The sequence below is a fragment of the Laccaria bicolor genome, genomic scaffold (assembly GCF_000143565.1).
Source record: "Laccaria bicolor S238N-H82 LACBIscaffold_37 genomic scaffold, whole genome shotgun sequence".
Taxonomy (NCBI): domain Eukaryota; kingdom Fungi; phylum Basidiomycota; class Agaricomycetes; order Agaricales; family Hydnangiaceae; genus Laccaria; species Laccaria bicolor.
The window spans coordinates 482,726-496,490 of NW_001889908.1; the positions used below are offsets into that span (position 1 = coordinate 482,726).

A 13,765-nucleotide genomic window follows, 5' to 3' on the forward strand; every position below is an offset into this window, starting at 1 on the left:
AACTAAAAAAGCGAAAATAGACTATACAATATACAAGCCATACTTACAATTTTATTGATCAATGAATGGAAGGGTTATAATTTACATATAGTGTGGGTCAGTGATAGCTGCAATAAGGATTCATGATTTTGTTCAGTCTGCGGGGTGAGGTTACGTGACTTATTTGAGGGCGTGCCATATTGTCACATCTTCTATTTGCAGCATGGTCACACTTCTGTGACCATCCCATTCCCTTCCACCACCACCACCACCACCCTTCACCACTCCCCTCCAATGCCGCCCACGCCAACGCCAACGCCGCCCACGCCAACGTGGAAGGACAGGCCAAGAACGAGGGACGGCACCCATGACGTTGCCACGTCATGGGCCAACGGTATGTATGCCCCACCACCCCAATGCCCCGTTCTCACCACGACAGGCACCAGCGGCACGTGACAACGATGACGACACGCGAGGACGACAACGACACGCGAGGACGACAACGACGACTACACACGGGGACGACGACACACGACGACGACACGCGACGACGACGACACATGTTGACGACTACACGCGGGGACGACGACACACGATGATGACATGCGACGACGACGACACACGGTGATGACTACACGCGGGGACGACAACACACGACGACGACGACGACACGCGACAACGACTACATGTGGGGTCGACGACACATGACACAACGACAACAACGACACGCGACAACAACGACAACAATGAACGAGCGCCCACGAAAACCCCACCCCCACCACACCCGAAAAACGACATGCCCATGAAAAACGACAAACACCCACCACCGCCGACGCCAGTGCGGAACGGCGACGAGGGCCAGCAGCACCACCCTTCCCCTCCACTCTCTCCCCCTATCACTACCTCCTCTCTTCACCACTCCCACTCCCCTCCACTCTCTCCCCCCTTCACTCCCTCCCCCCCTTTCTCCCTCCCCCTTTCCTTGCTCCTCTCTCCCCCCTCCCTTTCCTTCCCCCTTCCTTGCTCCCTCCCCCCTCTATTCCTCTCTTCCCCCTCCCTTTCCCTCCCCCCCTCTCTTTCCCTTTCCCTTCCCCCTCCCTCCCCCCTCAACTGGTAGCTACCACTTACATCATGTACTCCTGAGCTGTACCATAGAAGTTCCTGCTTAGCTACCGTGAATGAAATGAAATGAATTTTCATTCATTCATGGCACCTGTTTCATTCTAGATAATTTATCTGTTTCATTCATTCCTGGCGACTGTTTCATTTTTTTATTTCATTCCACCATGGCAACTGTTTCATTCCTTGCTTCATTCTTTGCAGGTGCCTATTTCATTGTTAGAGCTGTGAAAATGATTATGTAATTGATACAAAATATTTAAGTGCCTTATTTGGCAACAGCATGCCTATCTTGTTGTGTATTTGAGCCTCAAATGCAAAAGTACCCCCATATAGCCTCCCACACCACTGCAGTAGGGCACAACACATATCAGGTATAATTGTATATTATTTCCTTATTTAGATGTGTATTAAAACATCGAAATTGTTGCCTGAAAGAATGAAACAAAAATGAAATAACTGCCTGGAAAGAATGAAATAAAAATTCCATGGCAATGAATGAAAAAAAAAAAATGAAACAGTCGCCAGGAATGAATGAAACAGAAGAATGAAGCAAAAAATGAAACAGTTGCCATGGTGGAATGAAATAAAAAAATGAAACAGTCGCCAGGAATGAATGAAACAGAATAAATTTCATTCTTGTCAGTAGAAATGAAGAAAAAAATGAAATGAAATGAAAAGTATTTCATTCTCCATGGCAATGAATTAGAATGACTTGGAATGAAACAGTTGCCGTGAATGAATGAAAATTCATTTCATTTCATTCACAGTAGCTAAGCAGGAACTTCTATGGTACATGCCAGGTTTTACATGATGTAAATGGCAGCTACTAGTGCCCCCTCTCTGTAACATAGAATTTAGTATAATTAATTAATTTAATTAATAAATATACTTCAATTTTATTTTTTGAATTCTGGATTAACTTAGGTCTGTGGCAGTCCAGTCCAGTCCAGTTTTGTGTTGGGAGAGTCCAGTGGAGTCCAGTTTTGTAATTTGCAGTCCAGTCCAGTCCAGATTTGTGCTTGCAGTCCAGTGGAGTCCAGTTTTGTGGATATTGCCAGTATGTAGTGAAGTCCAGTGGAATCCAGTGGAATCCAGTGGAATCCAGTGGAGTCCATGTGGATTATGTGGGGGATGGTAAAGTACTGGTCAAATCTCTAAAATATCACTCAAATGTGTAGACTTTCAAGGATAATTGCATAAATATGTCAATTCTTCACCGATTTTAGCGTTTTTGGGCTCGTTTTAAAGCTAGAATATGCAGAAATAATATCTATCAAGATACATATGAGCATATTTGCCTTGTTATAACTGATTCTTTATTTTTCGGTCCTAACCGGTTAGTAACTGCAAATAACCGACCGTAACCGGTTAGTTGCGGTCCGGTTAGGTTATTTTAGGTTTCGGGACAAAGGCTAACCAGTCTCGGTCTCGGTTAGAGCCCCTGGGCACCCAATAACCGGACCTAACCGGACTTTCGAACACTATATGCTGTACAGCTACTCACTGTTTCTCATAAAGGACGTATCAGCACCACCCCCAATTTCGGATGAAATTAAGGGCTAGGGAAATTTCCTAGTAATAGATTTACTCTTGTTATCTGTCCTCCTGTAGATGACAATGGACTAGGAATGGTAATGGTATTTCGTTTCAGAGTACAGATCTGCGGTGAGTGGTACGAGAGAAAACACACTTAACCTATAATTCACCATGCCAAAAGGCAAGATATCATTGTTTAAGTTAGAACTTTATGGTCTTGAGAAGAACGAATGGCAAGAAGGAAAGCTGATAAGTTTCATGGTCACTCAAAAATTATTTCGAGTGGCACTGATGCGTCCTTCGTCAAAAAATAGTCAATTAGCACAACCCATTAACGAATGCAAAATCTCGACAACTCACGTCATACGACGGTGGGGATAATTAGCACGCGTCTGCGACTCCAAATCTCCATCATCCTCAAGCTCCAATCCAAAACACAAAACGCTATGTCCAAGATCTCCAACACAGACAAGCAAGGTATGTTCAAGGCGCAGCACAAGCCACGCAAGATCCTTGATATAAACACCAAGCTTCTGTCCGTAGACGAAGATAAACTTCGCCAACATTTGTGCCATTGGGCCCTCTTTGGTTTGACACCCACCCCCTGCAAACACGAGGAGCTTGTAATATATGTCTGCGATGAGGAAAAAAGTGAAGATGAACGGTATTTTGCCGATGTATGGCAATTCTGTAGAAAATATGTATATGAGCATGAGTGATTGTGCTTCAGGGTTGGATGAAATAAAGTATAGCTGCATACCGTAGTAAGGACCTGAGGTCGGTTTTAGGAGGAAGAAGATGCCCAACAAGGATGTACATTCGGCTGGTATCCAGAGGAAAGGACGGATCCGGGAAGTGTTGAAGAAATACCCTAGGGAGATCGGTATCAGGACGAGCAGAGCAAGTATCAATGATGTGACCAGTATGTTCATGTTCACGATGTTGGAGTTGGGATGAAGTAGAGTGCTAGACATTCGTGTGGCTATGATCCTAAACAGACTGGAAAGGAGATCACCACAGTGTGTGCGCGAACGCTGCGGCAGGTGCACCATTCTGGGTTAATGTAAAATCACAAACAACACTGGATTGACAGTCAGAGAAACCAATGGATGGTGTGATGGGTATGTAGGGGAAGAGAATAATGACGCTACAAATCGAAGAAAGGGCACGTCGTCAGTCTCGAAAGGGCACATCGCCAGTGTCGTAGCGAATGAAAAGGGGAGAGCACAGAAATGAGGAGGCCAGTGCCATAACCCCCAACAGCTATGTAAGCAATCTTCAACGACTTCACCGCTAGCGGACAGATCATCAAGAACCGTGGACCATGTTCACGAATCACGACGCACCGAACCATGGGCATCGCAAACCTCACATGGGCATTGTGTGTACCCCTCGCGGATTTCTGGATCCGCCATAGTAGTCCATGTATCGATGCTGAACCTACTCCAATTTCGGCGTTAGCATAGGTTAGAAGGGAGAAGCAATTTAAACTTAATTTTTCAATCGTTTTGGCTCTGATGGGCGGGAGGTGGAAAGGGAGGTACGTAGCATGGAATGGATGTTCGCGTAGGTAGTGTCTAGGATGACGAAAAAGCAATATCGTCACGCTGGGAGGGAGGAGTATGGTTATTTTCGACCAAATTCGAGGATTGGGATTGGTAAGTACGATTCTCGCACGATTGCATTCTCCACACACCTATCTGTTACTTGCTCATACACCACACAGCCCCACCCATCTGCTTGTTATTTTCCATTACACCATTCACCTTCCATCGCCATTTCGTCACCTCCCTTTGCACCAAGGCTGACCGACACCTGATCCCGCAAAAGCCTTCCCCTTGTCCCACCATCAAAGCGATGAAGACCCACGCATGATCGAGATGGCCTGACTGAAGCAAGTCCCATGGTAGCGAGTCAGTTAGGTGTGACGAGCGTTGGCTGTGGTGTTGAACACTTTGCGTTTGAGCATGTTGAAATTTGACAGAGTTGGCGGAGCGCTGTCGTTATACTGTCTGTATGCATATGTAAATTTGCCCATCATGTGTGACAGTGGTGTGAAGTCGCCTGTACGAGGGTCGTCGCGTGAAAGATGTGTCTTTTAGGTGAACCCTGAGGGATTCCACATTGCAGTGGATGACTCGGAAGGACGAGGATGTTGTCATGTTATTGCGGTAATAATTGGGATTAAGGAGGGGTAGTCGATGGAATGCTGTTGCGTCCAATATGCAGGCCGAAGAGCTGGAGGTTGGGAAGTAGTCGACGGAGACACATTCCGTGGTGCTGAAGAGACGAGTGGAGTCAATAAGCATTATGCATTAGAACATCAGTTGGCTCACTGGCAATGGGGCTTGACTAGCTTGACCGTCGAATGGTTACCAGATTACTGCCTCAAAGGGTTGCGACGATGAGCCTTGAAGCTTGAAGCTCGATGCATGGTTGATGCCATAGTTCTTGTTTGTTGTTTCGTTACAGGCTTTGGCTTTGAATTCAAACAGTGCCTCATCGCAATCTACTGGCCCAGCAACATTCCACTTGCATTCCACTGGCTTGCTGCCAGCCCGCCTGACCCATAAATTGAACTGGTTGGTATCAAGGGTCCTTAAATCCACTAAAATGAGCCAGATGTAAGTTAAATCAAGGGTGTTTCACCGGAGAAATCCGTGAAATCAACTGGTGCACTCGGGTCGTGCGACTCAGGGCTTGATGTGATGGTGGCAACATTGGGCCGCCCTGGCGTAGATTATCGAATGTAGATAAAACAACCTAATTACTTCTTCTCTTTCTTCTTCCCACCTGTACTGGTGACTGTTTGCGGCCGTGCCAGTGGCCGCTTTTCCATTTCCTTTGGTAACTTCTTCTTTGCTATCTTGTAGTCATCGCTGTTCGGTAAGCCATATTCCTCTCTCGCATCCGCTGTTGCCTTCTCTGTCACCTCCATACAATGCTCCTCCTGTCTCGAGATAAACAGGTCAACAATTAGCTGTGCTGGAGTGTCGGGAAGTTTCCCATTAAAAATGGGGTCCACTGTTTCCCCCGAGTTGCCTATTAACTCGGTGGAATGGTGGGTGAGTATGTGACAGACACAGTTATACTTCCATATTGTGTGAGGTTGTCCAGACACCGAGATCGGACATAGTGGGCAGTTAATCGGTACGTTGGTACATGGTGTGCTCACTGTAGACTGTTTTGCTGGTTTGTAGCTCATCCTCTCGTAATGATATGGGCAGGTTGAGCTGATGATGGGTGCATTATGCTTTCCAAAGGAGAGTTGCGTTCGACATTCTTCAAGCCCACAGAAAGCGCACAGATTCACGCCGACCTATTTAAATTTAGCTTATATTCCATATTTTCGTGAGTAACATACAGTTTTTCGAGGCATCGCGCCGTGGAATGAAGAGAGATGAGAGAAACAATACTGAAAGCGAAAGACCTGCACAATCAACGCTATATACAGCGGTACCAGTGTTACCGCCATCACATCAAGCCCTGAGTCGCACGACCCGAGTGCACCAGTTGATTTCACGGATTTCTCCGGTGAAACACCCTTGAGTTAAATCGACCCAACATAATCACTTATGTTCACTTATTCGTTCAACTTTCACTTATGCCTGATTCTGAATATGACTAGTACCTGTTTCTTGTGTGATTAGAAAAAAAACGTGAAAAGTAAACACAGCTTGAGCTTCAATACTTTACCATCCCCCACATAATCCACATGGACTCCACTGGATTCCACTGGCTTCCACTGGATTCCACTGGACTGGACTGGACTGGACTGCCAATCACAAAACTGGACTCCACTGGACTGCAAGCATAAATCTGGACTGGACTGGACTGGGCTGGACTGCAAATCACAAAACTGGACTCCACTGGACTCTCCCAACACAAAACTGGACTGGACTGGACTGCCACAGACCTAAGTTAATTCAGAATTCCTGAACTTAGATCTCAAAACAAAAAATAAAATTGAAGTATATTTATTAATTAAATTAATTAAATTTACTAGATTCTATGTTACAGAGAGGGGGAGGGAGAAGAAGGAAAAGAAAGGGGAGAGGGAAGAAGGGGGAAGGGAGGAATGGAGGGGGAGGGAGTGGTGTCAGGAAGGGAAAGGGAGGGGGGAGGGATCAAGGAAGGGGGAAGGGAAAGGGAGGGGGGAAGAGAGGAATGGAGGGGGAGGGAGCAAGGAAAGGGGGAGGGGGGAAAGGGGGGAGAGAGTGGGCAGAGGGAGTGGTGAAGAGAGGAGGTAGTGATGGGGGGAGAGAGTGGAGGGGAGGGGTGGTGCTGCTGGGCCCTCGTCGCTGTTCCGTGTTGGCGTTGGCGGTGGTGGGCGCTGTCGCGTATCGTCGTGCTTGCGTGTCGTCGTCGTTGTCGCGCGTCGTCGTTGTCATCGTTGTTGCATCGTTGTTGTCGCGTGTCGTCGTCGTTGTCGTGTGTCGTTGTCGTTGTCGCGTGTCGTCGTTGTCGCGTGCCACTGCTGGGCGCTCGTCGCCGTTCTGCGTTGGCGTTGGCAGTGGTGGGCGCTCGTTCGTTGTTGTTGCGTATCATCGTGCTGGCGTGTCGTCGTTGTCGTTGTCGTCACGTGTCGTTGTCGTCGTTGTGTGTTGTCGTTGTCGTTGTGTGTCATCGTTGTCGTGTTGTCGTTGTCGCGTGTTGTCGTTGTCGCGTGCCACTGGCACCTGTCGTGGTGAGAACTGGGCATTGGGGTGGTGGGCATACGTACCCTTGGCCCATGACGTTGCCACGTCATGGGCGTTGTCCCTTGTTCTTGGCCCGTCATTCCGCGTTGGCGTGGGCGTTGTTGGCGTGGGCGTGGGTGTTGTTGGCGGGGGCATGGGCGTTGTTGGCGTCGGCGGTGTTAGAGGACAGTGGTGGTGGTGGAAGGGAAAGGGATGGTCATGGATGTGTGACCATGCCGCAAACAGGATACGTGACGATATGGCACGCCCTCAAGTAGTCACGTGATCTCACCCCGCAGACTGAACAAAATCATGAATCCTTATTGCAGCTATCACTACCTATACTAATATCTGTAACATTACCTTTTTATTCATTGATCAATAGAATTATAAGTCTGTATAGTCTATTTCGCTTTTTTGTAGTATTAATAATAATAAGTAATAAGCAATAATGCACTGGAATCACTGGAATCCACTGGACTCCAGTGGATTCTGACTGGACTCATAGTCCACTGGACTGGGACTGGACTTTGGCCTGACAAATGGGCCACTGGAATCCACTGGAATCCACATGGATTACGTGGGGGATGGTAAAGACCTCCTTGAGCTTCATTGATTCTAGGTCCTAGGAACAACAACACCAGCGCGGCGAGACCAAGCGAGCTCTGCCTGAATCCAATGAGCGACGTGTTTGTCGGCCTCCCTTAGTGCGTGTTGCACCGACTTCGCCTTTCCACTGCGAGTCTTCCATTCTTCCATTGCTCCTCAATTCAATCCACTGAATTGGGTCAATGTCTCACTGTCTCCCCGACATCGTTGACCTTGACCACCACAATGAGCGTACCTGGACTCTCTGAGGTGAGGGCTTCTGTAGCTTTTGAGACCTGAGAACTGATACCTTTCTAGATTTTGGAACCAGCTTGGTGTGAGGAAAATCTGACCAAGTTTGCACTCACAGAAGGCTTTCAGTTGAACCCCCACGGTGACAACATGGTTCGCGTTGGCGTCGACGTTAGGTATGGACTTCTTTTCATGTATTCCCTCTCAGTTAATTGACACCTCCATGGTAGCGTGTGGATCTGTCAAGCACAAGCCGCCGCCCATTCTCAGGCTGGCGAAAATCCAGGCCTCCGCACCATTTTTTACCGGATTTGCCGCCTCCTCGTTAACTCCATCCTTCCCATCTTCGTCGAGGATGGACCTGGTCGTCCTCGTGTAAAGCATGGAGTGAACGTCAAAGCCGACAAGCTGCACTGGATGGAACACTACATGGAGGATTTTGCGCGAGAAGCTGGGTGCCCCATATATCGTGTGTGTATAGCTTTACATAGTAATTCTACTTGTCCTTCATTGATATACACTCTTGTTCTTAGGCCCCCGCAGAGGCAGAGGCAGAGCTGGCCCAGTTGACTGCACATGGTCTAATTGAGGCCGTCCTTACCACCGACTTCGATGTCTTCCTTTTTGGGGGCACATGCATGATCAAGCTGTGAGTCCTAGTACCCAAATTGCTCTTTATTCACTTAAAATGTGTGCTTCTCAAGCCCGAACGTCAAAGCGGATGGCGACAACATTATATGCTACAACTCAACCGACATCCAGGACCTGGCATCTCTCAACTGTGCCAAGCTAATCTTCATTGTGATTTTGAGCGGCGGTGACTATGATCAGGTACGTTAACAATAACGGTGGATATATATTGTCTAACCAAATAGCAATGTCCTTAGATTGGCCTCCCTGGATGCAGCTCCAAGATTGCTTATCAGCTGGCCCAGGGAGGCCTAGCTGACTCGCTTTTTGAAGCTGTGAACAAACTCACTCAACACGAACTCCAAGACTTCCTCGACGACTGGCGCAAAAAGCTTGCAAACGAGCTACTCTACGACCCACATGGTGTAATGGGTATGAAGCACCCTGCACTAGCCCACAACATCCCCTCGGACTTCCCCAAGCTTGACGTCCTTCGGCTTTACACCCACCCACTTACCTCCTGGTCAGACTATGGCAACAGCCCTGATACGACATCGTGGGGGCTCCACCAGCTGAACCTGGCCAATCTTGCAGTCTTGTGCGAGAAGTCATTTTCGTGGGGATCTGCTGGCATCATCATTCCTCATTTTTGCATGAATGTCTGGCCAGCAGCCATGATGCGGATGCTCCTCAATGTAAGTTTGTTTTGCTTTCTCTTAGGTAGGATATATCTGACTAGTTCTACAGCCCATTGATACTCCCGGATCAGTTGATAGCCGCCTCACGTGCTCTTCTCTGTTTCGTATTGCACGGGAGAAGATTGGTCCAGGTGGGCCAAATTCTGGTGCTATTGTGCCTGGCTTCAGTGTTGAGACAGCAACATTGGCTCTCATCCACAAGACCGTTTCGAACCTCAACGAGGACATGCGTAGGAAGGCCCTTCAGCAACACCGACCTCCCCAGTACTTTTGGATCCCATATACAATTCTCAAGGCTAGGGTTCCCAATCTAACCAATGAATATTATGCACATACACGTAAGAAGAAATCAAAACCTTCCAGGCCACAACGGATTTACACGGACTCTGTACGTATTATGTTTATCAGTCAGCAAGACTTGTAGCTAATGTTTCTTGATAAGGATGATGGCGTTATCATGTCTATGGCTCCTGACACTGGGGCATTGAGCACTCGTGCAAATCCTGCAACAGCCCCCAACTCCACGGCATTGGGCTCTCATATCGGTCCTCTGGCTCAGGACGACGAGCAAGTCATGTCCCCAATGCCTGTGGTGTCGAGATCTCATGCAGATCCTCCTCCCCTTGCTGGCTTGTCTCAGAATCCGCTTGTGGTTGATGAGGGAGATTCGGCACACACTCACGAAGATAATCAGGCAAGGCATGGATTGAAAAGGAAGAGGGTTATGCTCGATTTCATTGATTTAACATAGGCTTTTGAACACGTTGTAGCATAAAATGTATTTTTAGACTATTTAAGCTCAAATGTACTTGTACCTTCATGTCTCCTTGGATCAAGCTGGACCCACAGAATGAAAGGGTGCTTACTCGGGTAACTGGGGACATGGACGGTGAAGTTGTAAGCTGAAACATGGGGTACAGAATTGGTAGCACATCATTGAATTGACCTTACCTCATTCTCGTCCCACTTGACCATGGCTCCAAGGGCACGGACAAAAGCATCTGCGGCAGCTGCCAATATAGCATCTGCCACGTCAAAGGTATCCACCTTGGCTGTAAAGCCAAAACCGCCACGTGCATCAAAAAAGGCTTGAGTTGCTGCAGCATCACTTACGACGCTCCAGAAGACCCGAAACGTGCAGGTGAAGGAAGTAACCTCAGTGAAAAATACTAGTAATGCCTATGAAGGACATCTGGATAGAGGAATCAGGTTTTTGGCAACTCTGGTTGAGGAGAGGCGAAACAATGGCGAGGACATCTGTAGCAAAGGGATCCCAACAGACAAGCTCGAAAAGGCATTTGCCAACCCCCCAAACCATTACTCTGCAATGGCTGTTGAGATGTTCTTAGTCCAGAAGTGCTTTGTGCAGGGCCTCGGCAAAGATACCGCATATGGGATTCAGGGTGCCTTTGCGAAGTACTGGGATACCATGTGAGCATCAAGCTTATTGAATCAGATCAAAACCTGAGGTCTTATCAGTGCCCCCCTAATTCCTGCAGGAATCCGGTCATTCCTGCGGATTCCGGTGGATTCCGGAGGAATGAAATTTGGCAGGGAGGCCTGCTATTTTCATAATTCCGGTGCCTTACCATTCCGGCGGAATTTGGGCATTCCGGAATTGACACCGGAATGTTCCGCAGGATTGGCAGGAACGGAATGTAACGGAATCCGGTCAATTGTTTGTTTATTTTACTTTTGTTACCAAACAAAGGCAACGTTACCAAACAAGGGCAACACCCTTTCCCTTCCACCCACCACCAACCATCCTCTTCCCCGCCACCTCCATTCCCTCCCACGAACCACGTTGCCAACGGCGACAACCACGACGACGCCGCACCACCCAACAACGGCCACGACAACGCGAACACGCTAGGTGGACGACGAGGCGACGTGGCAACAAGGCGAGGAGCCGACGTGGCAACGGGACGACGACGAACGACGACGACAAATGTCGTCGTCCGTCCCAATTGGGATAGCCGCCCAGCGCCCACCATGGCACACAACAGCACCACCCCGCCCACGAAAACACCCCAGCGCCCACGGAACAACGCCCAGCGCCCACAATGGCGCCTTGTCGGCCATCGACAACCACGCGACGACGGACAACGACAACGACGTGGCACCACCACCATCCACGAACGCCCACCACGACGACACGGCAACGCCACGTCACCAACGAAACACGGCACCAACGACGACGACGACCACGGCACCAACGACGACGACCACACCGCGCCCACCACCACCACCACGATCGACAAACAACGACGACGACGACGACACGTCCACGTCCAAACCACGGCCACACGTCGCGGGACACGCGACGACGACAACGCGACGACGACACGCGACGACGACATGCGACGACGACAACGCAACGACACAGGACGACGACACCCCCTTTATCAGTCCCCACCACCCTCCCACCACTCCCCATCATTCCCTCCCCCCTCCATCACTCCCTCCCTCCTCCATCACTCCTCCTCTCCATAACCCCACCACTCTTTCTCCCTCTCTCCACCACTCTTTCCCCCCTCTCTACACCACTCCCTCCCCACCACTCCCTCTCCCCTCTACCACTCCCTCTCCCTCTCCCTCCCCACTACTCCCCCCTCTCCAAATATTTATTTTAAAATAGTATTCAATATTGTAAAATACATTCATGTAGTTCTATTCAATAAATCTATCTGTTATAAATATAAGTAACACAAGGAATTCTGAGTTGTTTAAAAGATTCAGATTGATTCACATGATGGTATTTTCTATGATTTTGTCCAAGGCAGTTTGATTTAAATCCCAGTGCTATTTTGGTCCCATTCCTGCAGGAATCCACAGGAATCCACAGGATTCCTGAGGATTCCTGCAGGAATGGGAGGGGCACTGTAAAGTACTGCAAAACCTGACCACTCAAAAAGGGATGGGGACAAGTACACTGGTGATTATCGATTGAGTGACACGACGGGAGAGGTAACTGGGTGTCCGGGTCGCGCACCTGCCATCATGGCTGTGATCCATGCGGTGAAGGTCAGAGCTGTAGAAAAAGGACATGCAGCATCCCGTAACCATGCCAAGTTGATAATGATTGAAGAGATGAAAAAAATCATAGACTGGTCAGAGAAAATGTGTCCAGATGACCTGCTTACCTTGCCAGTCAAAGATCTCGAAACCTTGATGTTTCGTGCTGAACATGCGCTTATGAGAGCATTCATCAGCTCTGCATTTACGCTATGGACAAGGTATGCTTCACTCAAATTTGAATCTGTGAATTGTTTAGAACACTCGATTGGATTTATAGATGTTTCGAGTTACTTACGCTCCAGGAGCAAGATATTAGAGAGGATTGCGTCGGGCCAGTGCCATACTATATTCCACACTTCAAAATCGTCCTCGAAAACAGGAAAGGATGGCAACACGCGAAAGGATATGAAGGTCCACGTACCGGTAAGCAAATTGGCAGTTGTGACTGAGAAAAAAACCAACTTCTGTCTCATAGGTAACATCTATGATATATATCATCAAGATGTTCACGCAATCGACATGAGTACACACCTTCCAAAATGGCAAGCGTACCTTCAAAAGCTCCAAGAGGTCTTTATTGTCCTCCACTGATTCCTGCCGGAATCCAGCGGAATCCGGGCAATTCCACTATCCACCGTCGTCACCCACCGCTATCCACCTTCATCACCCACCGCTCTCAATGACGACTGCACGTCGCAACGCAGCCAGGACGACACGTGAGCGCCACGTCACACAACAAACGAGTGCCCACGCGATGAACCAAGCACCACCGCCGTCTACGTTCATCGCCCACCACCCAATGACAACTACACCACCCCAACATGAGGCCCACCACGTCAACGGACGCCCACGCCCACACCAACGATGACGCGCATGACGACGTCAACGGACATGCACGCCCACGCCAACAACGACGTGCACGACCACGTCGATGGACCACCACCACGTCAACAGACAATGACAATGCCAATGGACGATGACGACGCCAACAGATGACAACGATGCCAACGGATGACAACGCCAACAGCCGACAACGACAACGCCGCCAACAGACGACGTCGACGATGCCAACGGACAGACGAGCGTGTCCTGCTCCACCACGTACACATGGCAACGAGTGTTGTCCCTCCCCCTTTTCTTTGCCTCCCCCCTTCCTCCTTTCCTTTTCCCTTCCCCTGTCCCTCCCCATTTCCATGTACCCCTTTCCTTTCTCCTCCCTCTTTCTCTGTCTGTCCCTCCTCATTTCCCTGTCCCTTCCCCCTT

General features: G+C 48.8%; 4 protein-coding genes across 4 annotated transcripts; 2 read left to right on the forward strand and 2 right to left on the reverse strand.

Annotated features, from left to right (window-relative positions):
- Window positions 1–2,484: 2,484 nt before the first annotated feature.
- On the reverse strand, window positions 2,485–5,771 carry LACBIDRAFT_331980 (uncharacterized protein; the record flags this gene model as incomplete). The annotated part of the gene is made up of 12 exons (XM_001886404.1): window positions 2,485–2,582; window positions 2,606–2,660; window positions 2,690–2,723; window positions 2,998–3,325; window positions 3,398–3,690; window positions 3,984–4,214; window positions 4,345–4,526; window positions 4,746–4,917; window positions 5,014–5,245; window positions 5,287–5,367; window positions 5,431–5,617; window positions 5,730–5,771. The coding sequence occupies 12 exons, from the start codon at window positions 5,769–5,771 to the stop codon at window positions 2,485–2,487; spliced, it is 1,935 nt and encodes a 644-aa protein (XP_001886439.1).
- A 993-nt stretch (window positions 5,772–6,764) lies between these two features.
- LACBIDRAFT_331981 (uncharacterized protein) lies at window positions 6,765–7,417 on the reverse strand (the record flags this gene model as incomplete). The annotated part of the gene is made up of 2 exons (XM_001886405.1): window positions 6,765–7,133; window positions 7,361–7,417. The coding sequence occupies 2 exons, from the start codon at window positions 7,415–7,417 to the stop codon at window positions 6,765–6,767; spliced, it is 426 nt and encodes a 141-aa protein (XP_001886440.1).
- Window positions 7,418–8,150: 733 nt separating this feature from the next.
- Window positions 8,151–10,235, forward strand: LACBIDRAFT_307877 (uncharacterized protein; the record flags this gene model as incomplete). Its single annotated transcript, XM_001886348.1, has 8 exons — window positions 8,151–8,174; window positions 8,223–8,332; window positions 8,387–8,627; window positions 8,690–8,805; window positions 8,861–8,987; window positions 9,044–9,481; window positions 9,534–9,872; window positions 9,927–10,235. 8 exons carry the CDS (start codon window positions 8,151–8,153, stop codon window positions 10,233–10,235), a joined length of 1,704 nt encoding a protein of 567 aa, XP_001886383.1.
- Window positions 10,236–12,484: 2,249 nt separating this feature from the next.
- LACBIDRAFT_331983 (uncharacterized protein) lies at window positions 12,485–13,093 on the forward strand (the record flags this gene model as incomplete). The annotated part of the gene is made up of 3 exons (XM_001886349.1): window positions 12,485–12,720; window positions 12,780–12,925; window positions 13,005–13,093. The coding sequence occupies 3 exons, from the start codon at window positions 12,485–12,487 to the stop codon at window positions 13,091–13,093; spliced, it is 471 nt and encodes a 156-aa protein (XP_001886384.1).
- Window positions 13,094–13,765: the final 672 nt, after the last annotated feature.